Genomic DNA, 24,677 nt, shown 5'->3' with positions numbered 1-24,677 from the left:
GCTTTTTCAGGGAGGGACAATCACCTGTAAATTGCCCCCAATACAATAGTGATGAACATACGGCCCCGCTGTATCATCACGTTAGGGAATTGATTGCTGACATAACCAATATGTAAGCAAACATGCAACAGTGGATAAACTGACTTAGGGAAAGTTGCAGCAACCTGACCCACTAACATGATACCACCTAAATGAACACAGCATTAAATAATTCAGTAGAAAACCTAGAAGACTGAAACAAGGACGTTCACTGAGATGGTTTCAGTATATACTGTACGTGGAATAATTTTACTTTGCTCATTTTGTCTGTAATAGCGAGTTTATCAACAGCTGTGGAAGTATGCCCAACTATGATAGTGTGAAAGTAGCTGTGCGTGTGAGGCCTTTCAATAAGGTAAGGGAAATCCTTCCTATTTAACCTATAATACATTTCCTGTGTTATTATTTTACTGCTGAATTATAGGGTTGCTTTACTTTAGTGTTGCATCATCTGTTATGGTTCATTTGTAACTGTACAGAATTAAGTTACTAGGGACTAATTAAATCCCCCCCCTGCAAATCCGAGCAACCAAATAAAAGTAAAATATACTCAGCTGCATAAGAACATTACTAGTTACAAGCACATATATACAGTACATACAATGTACAATACATGATTCCTGATATATTCTAAACCAAGTGTAAGTCATCGGATATCCTGTATATGTTGGAAAGTATGGGTCTGGTTTTTTAAGATTTATTATTAAGTAATATTCCAGATTATGTTAGGGTGGTAATTTATATGCAGCTATTCACATAAACCTTCATGAAGTATGTACAGTATATATAAATGTATACCAAGGTACTTTCAATTGGCAAACATGTCTCATAACTATCTGAACCGTTAACTTGTATCCAAATGTGGTATAGAAGAACCAGAGGTCATTCATATGGTAGCTAGACTACAGGCAATACAATCATCCTGCTCTATGCTACTGTCAGTGGGTGTTATACAGATGTGCCCGCATACATCTAGCCTCGTTGCACGTTAAATAGCAATGTTATGTTACAGTGTTTCACTGTAATGCACACACAGCTGTGGTCTCGCTCAGAATATAGGCATGCTGCATACCATTTTAATCAATATGATTGCATCATGTATGCATCATTTTGTGAATAAGATGCATTTTACCAGAAAAGGTTGCACAAAACAAGATGTACAATGCTACAGAATCACACAGAATTACACAGGGCTCACGCATTGTGTAATGGGACTTGCAGAGTACGGAGGATAGATGTATGTGGACACACCTGTGTTTTTTTTTCTGCATCAGAATACAACAGACGTAAGCACTTATTGGGGCAGATGTATTAAGCCTAAGGGATAAAGTGTAAGGTGATAACACACCTGCCAATCAGCTGTGTTTGCAAAAAATAATAGTTAGGAGTTGATTAGCTGGTGCGTTATCACCCTTTACTTTATCACCACTTTATTACTTTACAAATCTTAATACATCTGCCACAATGTACTCATACATCAAGATAGTGTACAGAACTTCTTAGGATTCAAAAAGTGTCAGTTTTATTTAAGAACTCCATACAATCTGTTAGTACCCATTTTATATGTTGTTGTGTGGTCACAGTGAAAATGATTTGTGTGCAGCCTGCAGGTGTTGATATTGCAGAGTTTGATACTGCTTCCACACAGCAAAAATGCATGGACCCGGTATTTTTAAACGTTTCTAAAAATGGGTCAGACAGATAAAACCCCTTTCACACCGCATATCATAAACGGTATTTCAATGCCGTTTTTGTCCCTTCACAAAATTGAACCCATTTTAACCCATAAAAAAAACAGTTGATGTTCAGACAGCAAAAAAAAAAAACAACAGGTATGAAACAGGTAGGACCCTTCTTTTTTACCGTTTAGAAATAGCGGTATTCTGGAACCGGTAAATTCACTTTGGACCTTTCACACGGCACATATTACCGTTTTGAAAAAATGGCAAATTACCAGGTAATAAGTGTGGTCTCAAAGGGGAATTATATATGCACAGACTAGCGGATGACTCAGACTATGATTAAACCCAATTACTTAATCAGTAATGTGAGTTTATTGTGATGCTCTAACACTGTCTCAAAATGCCCACTTCTCAGTAGAGATCTCAGCGGAAACCCTGAGGTGGGACACAAAGTTTCCCCAAAGGACAAGAAGATCGGAGTCTGTGCAGTAGAGCGCTATTTAATCATTATAAATAATGACATACTGTAAAGAGATCCTAAATTAACAGAGAGGAACAGAGTGCAGTGCCATTATCATATTACTGCCCTGTTTCTGCAGTCTTGTCATGCGTAACTGCAGTGAATAGTTACTCAGTAGAGCAACTACTTATAACAATCTTGATCTGTTCATCTTCATATTCCATTCATGAACCAGCAAGCCATTATTCTTTTCTTATTTATTAACCGGCCATATATTCCCAATACATCAATTGTGGCAAGTCTATCTGCAGATTGCCTTTCAAAGTTATTCATAATCTTGAAAACATCCCATGTACCTGGCAAAAAAAAATGTCTAGTGTGTGTATGCAACTTTACTGTTTAACAATATGTATGATAACGATATTGTCTAGTGCATACTTTCTCTAATGGGCAAAACCATGTGCAGAGATAGATTTAGATTTGGGTGGGGTGTGTTGACAGGGCAGCCGAGAGGAATGCCGGGCCCCGGTAAAATGTTGGGGGCGTGGCCTAAGTGTGTGTTGTGGGAACCTCCCATACTTAGGCCACACCCCCAAAATGTTTAGAGGAGGGTGAAAGAAAACTCTAAAAACTGTAATCTCATAAGCAGCACACACCTACAGCATGTGCTGTGCTGACTGCAGGCTCAGCATGACCTCTCACGCTGTCAGTGAGACACTCATGCTGAGCCTGCTGTCAGCACAGCACATGCTGTAGAAGTGTGTGCTACTGTTGCTACCTGGGAGGGATGGAGGGGGAAGGGAGGAGTCAGACCAGGGCCCCTGCGGGGCCCCTTCAGCAAGTGTGGGCCCGGGTAATTAGTACCCGCTCCCCCCCTCTCTCGGCTCCCCTGTGTGTTGAAACTGAAATCTAAATTGCAGTGTAAAAATACCCTGTACAGAAACAAAATAACTCACCCAAATCTAACTCTCTCTGCACATTTTACAGTCACAGATTTTGCTTTTGAGATGCTTAATGATTAAACCCCCTATATCAGGGGTTCCCAATCTTTTTTTAATCACGGCACCCTAGAGTATAAGAATTTTTTTTGCGGCACCCCTAGGCCAAAATTATTTTAATTAGATTGGATTTATATGCGATTCTTAGGGTCAGTTATAGGGAAAAGGGCAGGAATTGCTTCTGTTTGTACACATTTTATGATTGGCAGCCACCAGCACTGGTTTTGCTTATAAATAATTAACCATTAATAATTTGAGTTGGTCCTGTACTACCAATCCAGGGCACCCCTGCATGTGTCCCGAGGCACCCCAGGGAGCCACGGCGCACAGTTTGGGAACCCCTGCCCTATATAATTAACGATGCGCACTCCTGTGGGTCATTACCAATATTCCCTGTAGTCCAGGGGTGTCCAAACTTTTTGCGACGAGGGCCAGATTTGTAAATGTGTGGGGGCCGACCATTCAGCCTGACATTCTTTGAATCATTAATCACATCAGAATGGTCCCCCACTCTGCCCCATTCACGCTATGTCCCCCAGCCTGCCCCTTCACTGTATTTCCCCCAGCCTGCCCCCATTCACTGTATGTCCCCCAGCCTGCCCCTCCTTCACTGTATGTACCCCATTCACTTTATGTCCCCCAGCCTGCCCCTGCTCCCCCTTCTCTGAATGGCCATCACTGCCTCCATTCACTGTATGTCCCCCAGCCTGACCCTCCTTCACTGTATGTCCCTCACTCTGACCCCTCCCTTCTCTGTATGTTTCCCAGCCTCTTGTGTGAGCCAGAGGAAGGAGAGGCAAAGCAGGCACTGCAAGAACAGGAGATGCTTGGGCTCCCGCTGCTGCCCTCCTCCGCTCTGCATGTTACGGAAGCAAGCTTCCCCCTTGCTGCCCCCCTCCCCAAACACTGCTGTCACTGTGATTGTGGAGTACGGTGATATACGATTGCAGCAGCAGGGGTAGGACGCCAAACACATCTGACTGTGGTGGCCGGCACCTTCTCACTGCAGCAGACAGCAAGGTAAAGGAGCGCTCACCGGGGCCCCACCTTTAGTGTCCTGTGCTGTGCTTCCCACATCTGATGCTCTGCCCGCCTTCCAGCTGGAGGCTGCGGGCCGCTTGAAATGACAGCACGGGCCGCAATTGGCCCCCGGACCTGACGTTGGACATGCCTGCTGTTGTCTGAACATGCAGGATAGAGGATATCACTAGCAAGAGACATGCTTCATGGCCCCTGGTTCCCCCGCAGTTACCCTCCGTATGGGGACAGCCGCTGCAGACATTTTTGTCAGACTGAGAAGACATCTAGTGCAATCGGATGAAAAGTGGACAAACTGGACTAGTGTATGGCCAGCTCAAATCTGCCATTTTTAAAAACTTAATTTAGCATTTTCTATCTAGCTGCAAAGCAGGACTGCATCCTACTCTTCCCTGACTCCTCCCAAAACGTTAAGTGAGGCACAATGGTGGAATGGAATCCAAACTACAGTATGCCAATTAAAGAAGATATCTTTTCAGTTGTAACTTATATTTAATTGTATTTTTAAAATCTTATTTTAGAGAGAGAAGGATGCAAGGAGCAGATGCATTATTTCCATGAGAGACAACTGCACAACCATATCTGACCCGAGGAACCCTGGTCATGAAAAAACATTTCAGTTTGATCTAGCATACTGGTCCCACAATGGGTTTCTGAAGAACAAAGATGGCACATTAGTTCACAATGGGCCAGAAAGCAGATATGCCGATCAGGTAAGTTATATTTACTATTATATTTCACCAGTAGCCTGATTTCAGACACAGTAGCCTGCTATTCAGAAGGTGCATTTCATGTTTTTCTTCCTTTATGGTTGTATTATTATTACAGAGTGTACAGTACTTTTCCTTTATCTCTGTACAGGATAGGAGCTTCAGTTTCTATTTAATAAACTAGGGGGGAAATAATTTTTTCTCCAGCATTTCACCAGGAGAAATCTATTAGGGCCCTAGTTCATTTTGAACTATATGTGTGCCTAGTTATTATTATTATTATTAATATGTATTGTTAGATGCTGCAGAACCCTTGTGGCACCATATAAATAAACGATAATAATAATAATCCTTTATTTATATGGCGCCACAAGGGTTCTGCAGCGCCCAATTACAGAGTACACATAATCAAAACAGGAAAATAGTGACTTACAGTTGAAGACAATACAGGACAAGTACAGGGTAAATGATTATAGGAACATCATCCGATTACTGCAATGTAATGCCTGCCCACCATTCATCAAGTTTACCTCATCGGACAGGTCCATAACATTATAGGTGTTCACCTCTGGGGTGTAGGACCTACTCAAACCCATCCCATCCAAAGTCCCATCCAAACCAGCCAGGCATCACACAAATGAAAGGATAGCAGTGAAGTGTCCGAGTGTCAGGTAATTAAATGTAGCCGCTCAGTGTTCAAAAAAGTGAAAAAAATACATGTGTGATGGTGTTACATAAATAGGAAACAAGCACAGAGTGATATAAATGTTAAATGGTGGTATCGCAAAATGGCCCAGACAGAGCAATCTGGGGCACCCCACCCCACATATGACTTGCTATATAATTATAAACGCATAAGGATATTACCTGTAGCTTTGCTATACAACTGTTCAGTCATGAAATGCAATACTACCTTAAAAACATCAGCACAGGTGGGAGAGGTGCCTATCAGATTGAAGGAGTCTCTGCCTTCCGACATGTATACATACACATAGTATTGAATATATAAAGAAATGAGTTCCACCACTTCTCCTGGACCACTTTAAGCCCTGCTGAGTTGCCTCAGTCCAGCATCACTCTCTAGCAGTTCCAACCTGCTGCAGTCTGGAGGTAATATCCACACGCTGCACACTGCAGGAACCAATGCAGCTTTGTAGGTCTCACAAATTTCTTTCCTCTTTCCCTCTAGAAAATGGTGTTTTGTGATCTTGGACAGAGTGTATTAGATAATGCCTGGCAAGGCTACAATGCTACCCTGCTTGCCTATGGACAGACAGGTTCAGGAAAAAGCTATTCTATGATTGGATATGGAGCAAATCGAGGGATCATTCCCGTTGTCTGTGAAGAATTATTCCGAGCTATTGAAAGCAACAAAGAGGATAAAAGAAGTTACCAGGTCAGTTAATAAGTTACACACACAAATAGAAAAATGCAAGAGCATTATTTAAACATTACTAATTATAACTGTAATACATTTTGCAATAGATAGTTTTTTTCTCAGCCAGGATTATGGTCTTACCCAATACGTCTAGGCAGGGGCGCCAACAAGACGGCCGGGCCCTGGTAAAATGGAGGGGCCCGTAGCAGGGCCAAACCCCCGGGGGAAAAAACTAAGATGGAGAGCGAGGACAAGCTGCCGCTGACCCTGCTTCTCTCTCCAGCTCAGCACATGGCACTGAGCAGCGTGAGCTAAGATGGGGAGAGAGGCTGTGCTGCTCCTGTCATCTCCCCACTGCCTAGCTAAATGCAACGGGGGAGCAGGACCAGGGCCCCTCCAACAGACCCAGGCCCAGGTTAGTCCCTAACATTCTAAGGGTTTAAATCTGGGACATGGGACACCCCCAGCACAACCCCACCTCAATGACAGCAGCACATTGCCACCTCCATGACAACAGCATATCCCCACCTCCGTTACAATAGCATATCCCTGCTTCCCTTTGATGGTGTTCATGTCGACATTTGGTACAAAATATGTGAAAAACTCATGTAATGCACTTTGGGGGAGCAAGATAAGGTGGGGGGGGGGGGGGAGTGAGTAAATCACTCAGTAGCGCTGGCTGATTGTACCGGGGGATCTAAGATAACATCCAATATCTAGTTTATAATTCAAAGTATGGCTGCTGCCACCTTATCAGAGAGATTGTGTTTCTCTGTGAAGCCAAACAAAACAGAAATGTGTGGAGACAATGAATCCCCACTAGATGGCGCTGCCACACTTTCACAATAAAACTCTGTTAGAGATATAAATTGCTTTTTAAACACTTTTAGTTTAATAAAAAACCATGGTATATAAGATCAATAAATGCGAATTTTTACATATAAATAATTACACTCAAATAGGACATACTAGATCAGGGGTCTTCAACCCATGGCCCGCGGGCCACGAGTGGCCCGCGGAGCTGATCTCAGTGGCCCCCTGCCCGCCATGCACAGGATTTTTATTTTTAAGTAAAAGAAAATGCTGCCGAGGGAGGCAGTGTAATGGAGTCCCCTTGGGTGCCGCCTACCCGATTTCCATTGGCTGCAGGCAGGGCAGAGGAGTCGATCCAGCGTGGCTGAGGGAGGAGGAGGCACATCTGGTCATGAGCTGGGGAGTTGGGACCCGGCGAAGCTGCGGGAGGAGGAGACGCAGCTAGCGGGAGCAGGGGACCCGGCGAAACTGCAGGAGGAGGAGGCACAGCTGGCGGAGGGGACCCGGCGAAACTGCAGGAGGAGGTATGGATGGTGGAAGCAGGTGACCCGTCAAAGCTGCAGAATGAGGAGGTACATCTGGCCGGGAGCAAGGGACCTGGCAAAGCTGCAGGCATTACTGGGGGCATTGTGTGTGGGGCATTACTGGGGGCATTGTGTGTGGGGCATTACTGGGGGCATTGTGTGTGAGGGGCACTGCTGGGGCATTGTATGTGAGGGGCACTGCTGGGGCATTGTATGTGAGGGGCACTGCTGGGGCATTGTATGTGAGGGGCACTGCTGGGGCATTGTGTGAGGGGCACTGCTGGGGCATTGTGTGAGGGGCACTGCTGGGGCATTGTGTGTGAGGGGCACTGCTGGGGAATTTTGTGTGAGGGGCACTGCTGGGGCATTGTGTGTGAGGGGCACTGCTGGGGCATTGTGTGTGAGGGGCACTGCTGGGGCATTGTGTGTGAGGGGCACTGCTGGGGCATTGTGTGTGAGGGGCACTGCTGGGGCATTGTGTGTGAGGGGCACTGCTGGGGCATTGTGTGTGAGGGGCACTGCTGGGGCATTGTGTGAGGGGCACTGCTGGGGCATTGTGTGAGGGGCACTGCTGGGGCATTGTGTGAGGGGCACTGCTGGGGCATTAGGTAAGGGGCACTGCTGGGGCATCATATGTATAAGCAGGAGTACTGCTGGCATTATGGTCTGTGGCATAATGGGCATCAGTGTGGGGCATAATGTGCAATGGGCATAATTTTGCGTGGATTAATGTGTAATGGGCAGCACGGTGCGGCATAATGTGTAATGGGCATTATGGTGTATGACATAATGTACAACAGGTATTACGGTGTGTGGCATAATGTCTAATGGACACTATGGTGTGATGCACAATGTGTAATGGGCATTACGGATAAACAGTGTAGCAGTGTATATTGATTTAAGTAGCCTTTCATTGTTTGGGTTTGATCTGTGAGGCATACTATTTCACTGTGTGGGCCTTCATGTTTATATGTCATTGTGCAGCCTTCAGTCAACTTAAGCGTGTGAGGACAACGACCATTCCTGCGGTAACCAATGTCTGGTCATGCAGGTTGCAAAAGAGGTGTCAGGTAATTGTTTTCCTGCTAGTTCACACTCGTTATAATTAGACCACGCCCCTTATAATTAGGTCACACCCGTTTTTGGGAGCGCGCCTACGGCGCGTGCAATTTATTCAATATCAAATTATATATGGGGGGGGGGGGGCATATATTTTACTGTTTGCACTGGAACCCAAATTGGCTGCTGATAACTATTAGGGTGTGTGTGTGTGTGTGTGGGGGGGGGGGGGGTTATGTGCTGAGTATGGGCGGCTGTGCCAACTATCTATGAAGGACTGTGCTGATGTTATAGGGGAGCTGTGATTCTATGGGGCTGTCCGAAATTCCGTAGGCGATTTTAGTGGCCCTCGGGCTTCACTGGATTTTTTTAGGTGGCCCACGCTGTCTTAAAGGTTGAAGACCCCTGTACTAGATATACAACACAGAACATATAAGGTGACTTAAACACGAGCTGGCTATGAGGCTTAGGCTGCATGTATATTTTTCATGAGACAATAAAGCTTTTGAGCAAATATTTACCAGTCCACACGGATAGTCACTCTTTATTCTGCTGGGTATGGATACCAGGTCCTATATCAGAGCAAGGACTACTTTATGTTTCCACAATGGATGTCCACTCCCTTGATGACAGGGGTTCAGCTACAGGTACTGGTTCCGTTACCATAAGTGTCCCAATTCCAAATGGGATATTTGTAATCCAAATCGCAGTGGTGGCTGGCAATAATCTGGCTAGAGCAGGCACCAGAACGCGTTTCTCCGCCTTTAGTATGTTCAGCAGCTTCCTCAGCTGGGCAACCTCACTTTGGGGGAGGTTCAATTTTTCAATTTTGGGTGTCATATTCATGTTCCAACCTTACGCGCACCCAAAGTCTTTTGAAGCAGGGACGGACTGGCCATCTGGCACTTCTGGCAAATGCCAGAAGGGCCGATGGCCTTGTGGGACGATTTTGTGCAGCCAGATGTGTGCCAGTTAATAGTTTGGCTGCGGCGCGCAGAGTTCAGAACGCGCCAGTATATCGAAAGAGAGAGACTCCAGCCGGAACTGGAAGTGGGGCGGTGCATACAAACACTTCACCGCCTCACTTCACAGCAGCTGCGCTGTGACCCGGCCGCAACATTCTGCTTCCTGCGGCTGTGACTGTCCCTGTGCGGCTGACAGCGGAGCCGCACACATGGAACCCCCGTGTCTGACAGCTGCCGTCGGGTCCCTGGCTTCCTCATACAGTGGCAAACGCAGGATTTTTAGAAGGGGGTTTCCAGAGGGGCGGAGCAAAGCACGGAGATGGACACTTAGGTGACCCAGTATATGCCGGGTCAGTTAAAGTATTATAGATAGACCAAATGTATATAAATAATAATAAAATATATATATATATATACAGTATATACATACAGGGGCATTAACAGCAGTGTAGACCCCTGGGCATAGCAATGTATTGGGGCCCCTACCGATCCTCCAGTGGTAGGGGTAGGGGGTGCTATGAGCGGAAGCTTTGATGTCCCGCGGGTGGTAGGGGGTATTATATCAAACGCTTGTAGGGCCTGGGTCAGTAATTTCCACTAATTACCCCTTTACTGCACAGATGGTGGGAGAAGAGGGCATTGGGCTGAATGAAAGGGCCCTGATACATAACTTCCAGGGTGGTAAAGGATGTTTAATATGCAGAGGAGGGGTGTATAGTGGAGTGGGCTTATTATTCCAAATTTTTTGGTGGGAGGACAGCTTGCTTGACTGCAGATATCTCCAGTTCCCAGAACTAGATTTCTTAGATTTTAATGGAATTAAAAGCTATAGAATCCCACATACCAAATGGTATTGGAGACTAGGGGATCAGATTTCAGGAGGCAGAGCAATCTGCCAACGAGTATATAAAACTACATACCAGGTGTGTGGAGCTGGAGCAGTAACCAGCTGCTGGAAGGCTGATATCTCTGGTTCTGGGAATAGTAGAGACAAGCTACTAGTGTCCATCAAAGGGGGGGGGGGGGGGGGGGGGGGGGGAGTCCCAGGTTTAGGAATGGATGGGGACCACTGCTTTGAAGTCAGATATCTCCGGTTCCCAAAGGCTGATTTTTAAAATTCTTGTACCTATGGAAAGATGGGACCCTCAGCTTTCAGTCTAGGCCCCTTAGACTCCTGGGGGAGTCCCCCCCTGCATGCGCTGCTGTCATACACTGTTCACGCACAGCTGCAGGCACCAGGGCTGGCACCATGGGACTACCCTCTACAGAGCCTGACAAGCAGCCCACGTGTCCAGAACCAGGCTTAGGGAGAGATGGCTGATTGCTGCAGGTCAGAGAAGGTCTATCTCACAGCTCTTTGTTGTTATTGCTAAATATGTTCCCCTTGTGTTGTCAGCCTAGCGTTACATATAACTCACACAGTATGTCTCACCCTCCTCCCACCCAGTCCTTATTTTCCTTTTTCTTATATCATTTCATCTCCATCAAGTAACATAAATATTTATTAACCTATACCTGCTATCCTTCAATCACTATTGTATGTGCTGCATTCCTTTCTGACTTACTCAGGTATTTGTTATCTGGTAGAGTGCTTTCTTTTTTAGCCCTTTGATATGACACAGAGCCGCATTTAAGTGTACAAAGAGCAGAGTACAGCAAGCCAATCAAATGCAGTCATCTAAGGGCCTAAAACCATTCCCATTCTCATTACATGTAACAATGTGGGGTCATTACAAGTAACAATGTGGGGTCATTACATGTAACAATGCATAACAGTGCGCAGCATATTGTGTAATGGGCATAACTGTAGGCAGCATTTTGTGTAATGGGCATAACGGTGTCCAGCATTTTGTGTAATGGGCATTACGGTGTGTTCCATAATGTGTAATGGGCAGTGTAATGCCTCCTTTTTGTGATGCCATGCCTCCTTTCCACGAGGCCACGCCCAATGCTGGTTTTGAAAATCAGGGGGATCCCCTACTCATTTTATTCCTGCAAAATCTGCATCTTGTTAAAATGCAGATATAAGAAGCTGTGGGATATGGTTAGTAGATATACCCTATTAAGGTCAACATGCCACTGAAGGTCGACATCTGAAATGTACTCTTTACGGGGGGAGCGGGGATGTCTCTATTGGGGGGGGGGGGGGGTTGCCTTTACGCTATTGTAATTTTTATTTTATTTTTTAAGTTTATCATTAACCCCTTAGAAAAAAGGAAATCTCATTAAATAAAACATTAATTAAAAAAAAAATTTAAAAAATAACACTTTTATTACCACCCGACACCCAGGTGAATAAAATGATGAGAAATTTAGACTATTAAAAGGCGAGAAACTTATCACCAAACGTTTGAATAGGAAGCCCATTGAAAATGTCTGTGAAATAAAAGATGTTCAAAAAACTTTCACCTTAAAAGACGGGGAAGAATTGAATATCACACTAATATCACCACATATACTGTACAGTAAATGTTGAGGAAAAAAAGGAGAATAGGTATGAAAAAAAGAACAGACCAACATTTGAATACCCCCCTTGGAATCAACTCTAGACCTTTTTCATGCTTAATCAATGAAGAAATTGGACTACATATTGAACAACTGCAGTTCCTTAACCCTTACTCCAATTTGAATACCCTCAAATTAAAGTGGATAGTCTGCATTTTAAAGCCATATTCAAAGTGGGGGTATGGGAAATTGAAAAGAAGGTGGGCTGGGAGTCTGAGGTACACCTAGAACCTTTAGAGCTTCTCATAATGTGAAATTAATTTTAGATAAAAATAAACACTAAACAGTATAAAAAAGTATATGATATAATTTCTCAAACTGTGTTCTCTAATTCCCCTGTGTCCATCCACATCTTCCCCATATCTGTTTTATTTAACTTATTGTCTCATATTACCCCATCCTCTTACTTCCTCCCTCTGTACTTACTTCATGCACCTCCCAATGGGCCAGATGTATCAAGCTTCAAAAAGTGATAAAATGGAGAGTAAGCAACTAGCCAATCAGGTCCTACCTACCATGATACATTACTTTTTGTACTGTTCTTGAAAAAGAGGTCAATGTCTTGGTCTCTCTCCTCTATGTGAGGTGTTTTCCTATTAGAAAAATAGAAATAAAAAACAGGTACAGCATACCCTCCAACATGACACATTCCATTAGGTACAAAATGCTCTGTTCCTGGACTTCCCTGTCAGTGGCAGTTACAGAGGTTGGACTCCAGCACAGTCCAAAATTCAAAGAGGGGGGTCACATTAACTGCCAGTGAGTCCAGGACAGTGATGTTTGGAGTGGCATTAGGTGTGGCTCCCCTTTTTGAATATTGGACTGTGCTGCAGCCTCACCTCTGCAACTGCCACTGGCAGGGAAGTCCAGGAACAGAGCTTTTTATACCTAATGGAATGGGCCATGTTGGAGGGTATGGTACAGTAGGACCTAATTAGCTGTGTTTTTTTTTTTATCACGCTTCACTTTATCACTTTTTAAAGCTTGATACATCTGGCCCATCTTAAGACTGGTATTCACAGCAGCTCCAGCTCCCCCAGCCTGGTCTGCTGGTTGAAATGTAACTGCTCCTCCTTGCTGGGCTTGAGATGGCGGTCTGGACACCGCTGTAGTACAGTATAACATACTGGTGCATACCGCCCCACTTCAAGAACTGGACCTAGCTGTATAATATAATTTACAATGTAAAAATGTATATGAATATAACAATTTTTGTGTAATTGTCTTTGCAGGTAACATTCAGCATGCTGCAAATATATAATGAACAGGTAAATGCTTTCAGTCTCAGACAATTGGAATAATAATACTCACATCTATATGTAAAATAAAACCATGGTAACCTAACATGCATGGAGCATGTAATTCACAAAGCTTTATTTAAAAATAAAAGAAAAAAACATACACAGTCTCTGCTCTGCTCCACTTAGAAACATCATCGCTGCTTCCCGATATCTAACAAGTGGAGGTACAGATGGAGCGCCTCTTAATCTTGCCGGGGACCGCCAGCATGCCTGCGCTGGCGATAGCCAGCGCAGAGGCACTCCATCTAACTGGGACGTGCGTGCGTCTCACACGCATGCGCGTCCCTGTTTCAGGACGGCACCCTGGCGGCATCCTGCCCGTCTCCTCTTCAGGGAAGACAGGCAGGGATAGGGGGGACGGCGGGGTGGCGAGGAGCACCGGGGGAGGTGGCAGAGAAAGCTCCGTAGCCACGGGACGCGTACAAGCGTCTCATGCGCGCGGGCCCCTGGTAAGACACCTTACACTGGTTTTGGCCTGTAATAAATGTATAATATACCTGCCTCATTTTTTCCTCCTAAAGCTTCTCTAGTGCACACTGTGTATCACTGTCCACACCCTGTGCCCATGGATACTCCCCCATTAACCATGATCATGTCCCCTCAGCCCACCCACTGGCTCTCATCTTTAATAAACACATTTAAAAAAAACCCCAGACATTACACTTAGTATATTTAAGGTGCAATCATATTTTCCCCAACAGTATTGGAGGTTTACAACTATCAGGCAGTGGTAGATCCAAAAGCAATGACAGGATGGCACCATAATACTTTCTGGTGGTATGACTCTGAATGAATGGTTGGTCCTATCCCCCAGACAGGACCCAACTTGAAGCATTTCTTTATGACTATGATGTTATTTTTTTCCATAACAGTCATTTTATTCCAGACAATAATTTTGTATCTATAATACCCATTAATAATATGTTCAGGAATTTATTGTAAGTGATGTTCCAGAATTTACAGCACAAATTGAAACCAGTGACTTATCCACTGGGAATGGCAAGCATGTTGTTAAAGTACAGTTCATGCTGTGCTTCCCAGCCAAACCTTATCAGTTCCATTAGACAGGTGCTGCTGATTCAGAAATTAGGAACTCAGATACCAAATACGATGCTGTATAGCAGTGATTTTCGACCTTTTGTAATTTGCGTTACACCAAAATTTTAAAGTTGCCACAGGGAAAAATACATTGGCCCCAAAATCAATAAAAAACAAACCCATTGGCTCCACAGATAACAAAATACGTTGGCCCTTACATGAAAACATGAGAACAATGAAACAGTGAATAACATTTAACTGGTGGTGGCTGTATTGGTGTGGACATCTCTAGATTTGGTGGCACGCTTGAGAACAGCTCAAGGCACACTCGTGCATACAGATGGAGTCTCTTTCTTGCAGGGGCTGGCGATTCTATCGCCAGCCCCCGCCAGCGGCTGGCTCTCGCCAGGGGCCCGCGCGCATGAGACGCTTGTACGCGTCCCGTGGCTACGGAGCTTTCTCTGCCGCCTCCCCCGGTGTCCCTCGCCGCCCCGCCGTCCCCCCCCATCCCTGCCTGTCTTCCCTGAAGAGGAGACGGGCAGGATGCCGCCGCGGTACCGTCCTGAAACAGGGACGCGCATGCGCGTGAGACGCACGCACGTCCCAGTCAGATGGAGTGCCTCTACGCCGGCTATCTCCAGCGCAGGCATGCTGGCGATTCCCAGCAACATTAAGAGGCGCTCCATCTGTACCTCCCAACTGTCCCGGGTTCCGTGCTAACACCCCATTTTTGGGGGGACGTTCCCGCATCCTGCATGGGGCCGGCAGTGTCCCGTGGCGGGGGGGGGGGGGGGAGTTAGGAGTCCCTCCTGTCACCTGTGAATAGACACTGTGCAATGCACACAGCATCTATTCATGCCCCCACAGCAACTAAACCTGGGCCTCACAAGTATAGGCTATGCCCACTTCTCACTAGGCCACACCCCTAAAATTTCCGCCCGGGTCTTCAGCGTACACAAGTGTCCCTCTTCCTCCTTATGCTCATGTGCCACGGCACAGTGGTTGAAAAATGCTGCTGTATAGAGTCATAAAATTAGCTCAAACAATTGTGCTTTAATTGTGATGTGTGAGTAGGTAAGTACTGTAAGCTAATGAGACATTTGTGGTAGGAAAGGCAGGCTAGTATTATTGATCCAAGTTACTGATAAGAAATGATGGATGGTATTTCACATTCATATTGTAATGGTTAGCATTACTGCCTCACAGCACTGAGGTCATGGGTTCGATCCCCACCATGGCTCTAACTGTATGGAGTTTGTATATTCTCCCCGTGCTTGCGTAGGTTTACTCCGGGTACTTCGGTTTCCTCCCACAATCCAAAAATATACAGATAGGTTAATTGGCTTCCAACAAAATTAACCCTAGAATGTCTGTGTGTGCATGTACATGTGGTAGGTAATATAGATTGTAAGCTCCACTGGGACAGGGACTGATGTGAATGTTCAAATATTATGTGTAAAGAGCTGTGGAATATGTGTGCGCTATATAAGAAACTGCTAATAAATAAAATAAATAAATTCATATGGAAGAAAACCAAGACATGAATTCCTCCAGCAACTGGCCAGCAACAGAGACTTGCATCCTACATAATAATAACATGCAGATAACCAGGGCCAGGTTAAGGCACCACATAGACATGGGTCTGGAAATAATCACGGGCCTATGTAAGAAGCAGAGTATTTGTGACCAGTGCTGTGTGGGCATTGTCCACCCCTACACTATCAACCCCAGTGTCGCCCTAAATATGTAAAGGTGTAAAAGTTGTAACATTGTGTGATGAAAACAGAAATAACATTGTAATGAGTGTGGGGTACAGATGGCCATGTGTCCAGCTGGTGGCTGGTTATCATCATGCATCATTAGGGGCCTATTTAAATGGGGAGGCCTGGGGCTGTCTGCTGCAGTGTTAATCTGGCTCTGCTGAGGACACACATTTGCATATATGTAATAAGCTAGTAGCCACGTCAAGGAGTCTTTGCTGAAGTGTTACTCCACTACATTATAAGAGCCTCACTTTGGATTATAGATTCACGTGTTTCTAAATTGAAAGCCAACTAACCTGGAGAGAGAACTCCGGGCATGTAAGTTTAGACATAAATATTAACAACATGTAGGGCAGTGATGGCTAACCTTGACACTCCAGCTGTTGCTGAAATACACATCCCAGCATGCCATGCTACAGTTTTACTATTTGGCCATGCTAAAACTGATGCAGGGCATGCTGGGATGTGTAGTTCAACAACAGCCGGAGTGTCAAGGTTAGCCATCGATGATGTAGGGGGAAATTTGCTAAAGCTTCTACAAGAGTAAAGATGTTGCCCATAGCAACCAATCAGAGCCTGTCTATCATTTTGGATGCAACAGAGAAATGGTAGCTACAATCTGTTTGGTTTCTATGGGCAACATCCCCACTTTTTGATTTTAGAAGCGTTAGTAAATATACCCTGTAATGTTTCTAGTTGTGACAAAGGCCAGTATTCAATAAGAAATTTGCCTTGTTTTATGGCGAGTTTGTGCTGTTTTCGCGTTGGAAGGAGCATTTTGCTCTCCAAAAGTGAACCACCCTATTCAATGTGATATTTTCGCCGTCTTTTTAAGTGATTTTCGCCGTGTCTCTCCGTGTAGCAATTCTCCATCTTTTCATGGAGAACTGGAATGTGAACTTTTAAACTAAAAGGTTTTTTTTTTTTTTTTAATTTTGGTGTCAACAAATCAGGATTTTTTTTTCTGTGAAGGGGCATGCTATTTTTATTCATGTGCTTATAGCACATGAATATATATATTATATTTAAAAAAAGATATTTTTTTTTAATTTTTTTTTTTTTTTTTTACACAGAGCAGCCAGCAGGGGTCCGGAGCTCTCGAGCCGCTCATTAGATATTCATATATTCACTGCATCCGATCATTACATATGCACGATCGGGTGCAGTGAATACTGGGTCCCCCGCTGGCTATAGGGGGGGGCAGCTTGTGCTGCCTGGGTCCCGGGGAGCCCACCTCCCCTCCACATATGTTCTGGGGCAGCCAGGGAGACTTTAATCTCCCTGGCTGCCACCGTCCCCCGGCTCCCTGCCAGCTCCCTGCCGCGGACGCTCGTCCGTTGCAGGGGTTAAGACTCGCCGCGAGTGGCGGCGAGTCTTAACCACATTGAATAGTGGGAGCAGGAGTGGCAGCGAGCCCTCCGGAACAGGGCGAGTGCATGGCGAGAGAACAAATCTCTCGCCATGCACGGAGAATATTTCACATTGAATACTGCCCAAAGGCATGTGTCATTCTTGGAACTTTGGGCTGCTGTTTGGAAGATCATTTAATTCATAGTTGCCGACTTTCTGGCTTCTCTCTCCGGGAGAGAGCAGCCAGCTCAGTATGGCAGGGGGGCGGCCCAAAGCCGGCAGGGGAAGGGGGTGGAGCCACGGCTGTGATGAGTCATTTAGGGGTGTGGCTAGATCGTTCACTTCATTTTAGCCCCGCCCCCCGCTGTGCAATGCCGGTATTTTATGCATTGCACTGTGGGGAGCGGCGTTTAAGTGGCGCAATCGCGTCATTTAACCCACGGAACCCCCCCATGGACCCCTCTCTGCCGGAAAGGTAGGACAATGCGGGAGGGTTGCCGTCCTTTCCGGGGGGCCGGGAGGGGGACCCGATTCCCGGGACCCTCCCGGACATTCCGGGAGGGTAGGCATCCCTGATTTAATTTCTCCCCTGACAACGTGAGAATGCAACTCTGCTAAGGCTGAACTACTGTATTGTTGCAGGAGAGACCGATCTGACCCCAGGAGTGTTTTACTGTGTTCTCAGAGGATGCCAAATGTCTTTCTCCATTGGGCAGCTATAGAGTAGTGATAGGCTTGCTTAGAAGGTGCACGTGGAAACGGAGTTGAAGTGAAAAAATGTCTGCTTTGCCTCCTACCAGTATGGATACAGAAGATTTCGCAGGGGCAATCAAAGGTTTTTCTTTTCTGATATAGGTCACAGATTTGCTGTCTAAAACGAAGAGGACTGGTGGCCTGAAGGTGCGGGAGGACCAGCATCAGGGATTCTATGTTGATGGCCTGAAGCTGGTGCCATGTGAAAGCTATGCACAAATTGAAAGGTTGATGGATCAGGGGAAAAAAACGAGAACCACGGCCTCAACCAGTATGAATTCCAGTAGCAGCCGTTCCCACATGGTCATCACCATTCATTTTAAGCAGGTACAGTATAAACGTAATTAATTGTTCTAAAATATAGTCACAGCTGTATGTCTAGTCCATGATAAAGGCATCATCGGCCTCTTGGCCTTGGGGTCATAGGCGAAGCTAGAATTATGGTAATGAGTGGTCCCAGATCTAGACATAACAGCAGGGGGACCTTTGCACGGCGTAGCCGCGCGTCAAAAAGTGGGTGCGGCCTCATGTGAAGGAGGCGTGGCATCACAAAATGGGGTGTGGTATTACACTTTAGACCATACACAGTAATGCCCATTACACATTTTAGCAAACTTCGTAATACCCATTAAACACACACACCATAATGCCCATTACACATTGTGCCACACATCATGATGCCCATTAAATACTATAAAACAAACCTTAAAGCCCATTACATATTTGCCACATAAGTGCTGCTTACCTACGTGCTCATTGCTAGGGGGTTCTTGCTTGATGGCACCATAGTACCCATTACACATGATGCCGCACACCATAGTACCCATTACACATGATGCCGCGCACCATAGTACCCATTACACATGATGCTGCACACATAATGTCCCTTACACATGATGCTGCACACATAATGCCCTTTACACATGATGCTGCTCACCGTAATGCCCCTTACACATTAAGCCACACATGCGTATTGCCCCCACATACCGCCACTTGTAGCATCCCTTAAGCAATGCCCCCAAAAGTGCCACTTACTGTAAATTTTTACATGAGCCTTTGCTGATGCTGCAGGTAGAGATGGAGAGCGGTGCAGCTGCTTCTATGTGGAGAGGAGCAGAGCGCAGCGCAGAGCACGCTCCCACCCCCCTCCTGGTGTCCCCTGTAGCCAAGTGGACATTTGAAATATAGTGCACGCTGTTGTTGTGCGTGACATCGGGGGAGCACGCCGGGCGCCGGCACCACATGAAGGGGTGGCAGGCTGAGGTGAAAGCGGGGAGAAGAATTGGAGCGGAAGCTGCAGGGTTGACAGTCATTGACAGCTGGGCAGAGAGCAGGGGGCTGCCCGGCTGTATTCAGAGCACTGCAGGTCACGGCTGTTTGAAATAATACCCCTTTCACAACAGAAAATGCAGGGTTTTAACCGTGAATATGGTCCCAGGATCATGCAGGGACATTCCCAGGCTGACCTTTTATACATCAGCAAAAGAATCTCAACCGAGGTTGATTAGGAGCGCTTGGCACCAGCTGTTTCCCCAATAACTAAGCAGCTGCTGAAAAGGGAGTAGTCAGCTCCCTCATGAAAATATACAAGAAAAAACAGATAAGCAGCGCTGTACAATTGTGGCTGTTAATAACAAGTGAATCCAATTTTTGCTAGAAACATTGTAACAAATTGAATGGCACATATAAAATAAACATCACTCCAGTTTGGAATGAGAGGAAACAATATACAATAAAATGTTTAAAATCAAGGTGTGGTGGAATATCAATATTGGTATAATATAACCTGCACTGGAACGGGCGTAAGTCCTTTGGGATAAAGTCCTGGGGTGAACCGATTTGGGGTTTCTTTTGGAAGCCGCTGGAGGTTTGTGAGTCCTTTTTGGAATTAGGGTAGAGATTACCCACACTTGGAGTCACCTCGACAATGGATGCGGAAGAGAAAAGTGTCCCAGTTGGTTTGTTCTCCCAGGCTTTTTGGTCCTCAGGTCCAGAATAATGAGCAGGTAACGATGTCCAACAGACAGATTTTTGAGGTTATGATTCCACACAGCACCACAGCACCTGAAGTGATGTTTATTTTATATGTGCCATTAAATTTGTTACAATGTTTCTAGCAAAAATTGGATTCACTTGTTATTAACAGCCACAATTGTACAGCGCTGCTTATCTGTTTTTTCTTCGACTGATATCAACCTGGAGAGAGAGGGGGGGAGGCTCCGAAGACCTCCAGTGGCACGGTATAACCGCTCTTGCTGCATTCATAAAGTGTCTAATCAAGGATTTTTTAAACCTGGAGATAGGCATGTCTATGAGGTTAAGTAACCAAAATTCAGGACTGAAAGGAAGTGAAGAGTTAGTTATTTTTTCTGAGATATTGTGAACCTGGCGCTAATATATTTGGATGGCTGGACATGTCCACCAAATATGTATGGGAGTGCCTGGAGATTGGTTACACCGAAGGGCGAAACCCGGGAGAAATTCAGGGTTATTGAATAGTGGAGTGAGGAGAGAAGTACCTGAGTTAAAGTAGGGAAGGCGTCTGAATTTAGTCCAACATTGGAGTGTTGGAGACGTGGTCGGGTGTCGGACTGTAGGAGTCTTCTGGAGCCAAGGGGCGACCCGGGGGGATACCCCCACTGAATGTCCCTCTATGGCGGGCCATTGTTTACACTGAACAGGCCTAGCCATCTCTTCAATTCTAGAGAGGTGGACCGAGTGGTAGTAACTTAAAAAGTGGGGGAGTTGCTACTTTTCTCCATTTAAATACACTGCAGGACTGATTACAATATTGGAGTCATGTGTGCTATTCGTTCAAGAAAGCTGTACAATGAAATAGCATAATAATTGTTTGTAATCTTTCTAATGGGTACCAACATACTGTTCCTGTCCAAGCCATTTTAGAATATATTTGTAGAATAACCAGTAATTTAGCTCTCTTTCTAGTTTATTTGATTTATTATATGACACAGCAAAGGCATGCAGGTATACATGAGACAATGTCTTCATTTCGTCATTTAATAAAATAAAAACATGAAAACGCAGTGGGTCTAATAGCTAGATGTTTATCAAGGACAATTTTCTGCACTTCTCTCAGATATTTCTAGAAGAGGACATTACCAAGCAGTCCAGTATAAATCTGGTGGATCTTGCTGGCAGTGAGAGACAGAAATCATCTGGTTCTGAAGGGGATCGACTAAGAGAAGGCGTTTGTGTTAATCTAAGTTTAACCACCTTGGGCAATGTCATCAGGTGTGTACAGAAACAGCTGTGTGTGTGAAAAGCATCTGGTAATATTATATTTATGGAGGTATCGGTTTGATAGGTTGACGTATGGTCAACATGATCAAAATGTAGACATAGTGGTCCTTGTGTATTATCACGGCGCCCGATTTAATCTAAATCGCATACGATATCGCATCAGATTTATCGGCCGATTTGCGGCCGATTTTTTGGCCAATTTGATCTGCGATGCGATTTTGCGTCCGATTTTCGGCCGATTTTGTTGCCGATTTTCGGCCATTTCCTGCCGATTTGCATGTCATTCCATCCTTGGGTACTTGTGTACTAGCACGGCTCCCCGATAATTAGTCGCACGATTTTTTAATCGCATTGCATCGCATGCCATACACCCGATGGCATTCGATGCGATTTTAACTCCTTTTCGATATAATGGGTGCTTACAATGCTTAAATGCACCCCCATGCCACCCCCCAAGTATAAACGTGAACCCAAAGCGTGGCGAAAGCAGTGGTACGCGTCTTACGACCTTTTCATACCCCCACGTCGGCTTGGAGTTGAGAATAGAAAGTGTGGCGAGCGCAGCGAGCCACCGAGCCCGAAGCGTGGCGAGCCCCGCGAGGGGATGTGGATACCTGTGAAGCCCGTGAGGGGACGCGTATACCTGTGAAGGTATGCGCGTCCCCTCGCGGGGCTTGCTGTGCTCGCCACGCTTCGGGCTCGGTGGCTCGCTGCGCTCGCCACACTTTCTATTCTCAACTCCACGCCGACGTGGATAGTGGGAGTATGAAAAGGTCTTAGGACGCGTACCGCCGCCCGATTTTTGTATGCGATTTTCGGCCGATTTTCAGCCGATTTCGTGGGCGTCATGATAATACACAAGTACCAACATAGTTAAATGGAGGGGCTGCAGTGCAATCCTAAATTCAAATAGGGGAGCCAAATGAACTGCCAGTGAATCAGTTTCAGATGACAGTTGTTGGCAGTAGGTGTGACTCTCCTATTTGAAAATTGGCTGCTCTGCCGGGTGCCGGACAGTTTCCCGACAGTCGGGATCCCGACAGTCATTACCTCGTCGTTGGGATCCTGACAGTCAAAACTCCAACACTCGGGGTCCCGACGACCACCGGCTATTCTCCCTCGTGGGGGTCCACGACCCCCACGAGGGAGAATAGAATAGGTGGTGAGCGTAGCTAGCCACCGTGCACGCAAGGGGCTTTGTTGCTGCATTTAACACCAAAATTTTTTTTTTTAAAAAATGCATTTTTCATGTGTTGACCATTTTTATGCGGAATCTTTGCTTGTATCGACCTTTTGTCAGTGTTGGCCTTCTACCTGTTGACTGATCTTGTTGGCATGTATAGTAATGCTAAATGTTATATATTTCACTTCAGGCTAAAAAAAGCTATTCATTTCTATATTTGTGTGTATTTCATGTGTTTGATGTGTTTATACAACCTAAATGCAAAATACCCCAGGATACGTCATTGAAATATAAAAATATTCTGAAATACAGAATAATCCGTTATCCCAAATTCTTCTGGTCCCGAACATTTTGGATAAGGGATACTCAACCTGTACTGTACTGTATGTTGTGCCAAATATAAACTAAAGTTATAAGATTGTAATCTTTTTTTTGAAGGAGATACTGTATGCCTTTTATAATTGAGAAAATTGTCTAATGTAGAGCTGATTATTAGAAAAAAAAATAGGAATTTTTACAGTGGCAACTAGCTGAAGATAAACACTATTGCTGGTTGGCCAGGCCTCTTCAAACCTGCCTAGTGCAGCAGGAACTGCTCTACCATTGGGATTCCTGCACTAATATTCTGTCCTCCACTATCCTGTCCGTCAGGAGGATGCCATCTGTCCCTGGCATCTTTATGTCAATGCATGTGCGCCCTTCCTGTACTTGTCACAGGCACTAATTTAAATGGGCAATGTGAAATCACACGCACATCCGTCACTGAATCGGCAGATACGGAACGTCACATGTCTGATTGTCTTGTAGTGCGCTTGCTGATGCTGCCATGGGGAAGAAAGTTATACATATTCCATATAGAGACTCTGTCCTGACAAAACTTCTGCAGTCTGCTCTGGGAGGAAATAGCAGAACGGTTATGGTACAGTATAATGCAGATATCATTTCTCTTGTAACTTTCAAACTCTTTCGACACATATATGTAAAATGTTACATTTTCTGTTAGCACAGCTAAAATAAATTGTTTTATATAAAGTAGTACATAAAAGGTAATCATTAGCTAAAATCCCATAAAAAATTATTGTGTTACCAAAATACACACACCATAGCAGCATAGCAGAGGAGTCATTAACAAAATCATTTACTAATACTGTAGTGTACTACCACAAAATACATACTGTACTGGGGAGAGATAAAGTACAAGCTAATTAGCTTCTGTCATTTTCAAACACAGCCTTTAACATGGCAGTTTGGAGCTTATTTGCTGAAACTTTATCTCCAAAGAGTTTTAAAAATAGTTTGCTTTTTAATAAATCTGTTGGATTGTATTACAACTATATTATACAGTGTGTCTACTCTTCTTAGATTGCGGCAGTGAGTCCTGCAGATATATGCTATGAGGAGACTTTGTCTACACTTAGATATGCTGAAAGGTAAGGATAGGTTTTCCTACTTAGGGCGAGATTTACTAAAGGGAAAATGCCGTAAAACCCCCGTTTTACGTCATTTTCCTATGTATCAATCCCCGTCCGCCCCGTTTTCACAAGGCTGGGTATCGCCACCCCCTCCCCCTCCCGTCCTCCAAAATCTCCTCCCCCCCTGGTGTGACAGCCGGGAGGACATCCGGCTTCAGGGGGGAGGAGGAGAAGCAGGGGGACGCTGCCAGCCGCCGGGAGGTGACGGAGACCCCCGCAGCCCACATCACAGGTATCGCGGGGGTCTCCGTCACCGCAACCCGATGCTGGCCGCATATGTTAGTACATATGCGGCAGCATCGCGGCGGCTGCAGTGCGAAGGGCGGCGATGTATGTTAATACATCCCGCCCTTAATTACTTGTATTTAGTATTGTAAAAGGAGAT

The 24,677-nt window shown here is 45.3% G+C and overlaps 1 protein-coding gene across 1 annotated transcript in view; it reads left to right on the top strand.

The window, feature by feature from the left end:
* The first annotated feature begins 340 nt into the window (after positions 1-340).
* The window catches only part of LOC146062892 (kinesin-like protein KIF28), a 64,213-nt gene continuing 39,876 nt past the window's right edge, over positions 341-24,677 (top strand). Inside the window, exons 1-8 of the mRNA XM_083174899.1 lie at positions 341-394; positions 4,739-4,930; positions 6,117-6,323; positions 13,404-13,439; positions 18,479-18,703; positions 21,474-21,628; positions 23,628-23,739; positions 24,183-24,250. Coding sequence (XP_083031025.1) covers positions 341-394; positions 4,739-4,930; positions 6,117-6,323; positions 13,404-13,439; positions 18,479-18,703; positions 21,474-21,628; positions 23,628-23,739; positions 24,183-24,250 — 1,049 coding nt within the window. The remainder of the gene's footprint in view (positions 395-4,738; positions 4,931-6,116; positions 6,324-13,403; positions 13,440-18,478; positions 18,704-21,473; positions 21,629-23,627; positions 23,740-24,182; positions 24,251-24,677) is intronic.

The sequence above is a fragment of the Crinia signifera genome, chromosome 3, assembly GCF_055691185.1.
Source record: "Crinia signifera chromosome 3, ASM5569118v1, whole genome shotgun sequence".
Taxonomy (NCBI): Eukaryota; Metazoa; Chordata; class Amphibia; order Anura; family Myobatrachidae; genus Crinia; species Crinia signifera.
This window is presented reverse-complemented; position numbering and strand designations above follow the sequence as displayed.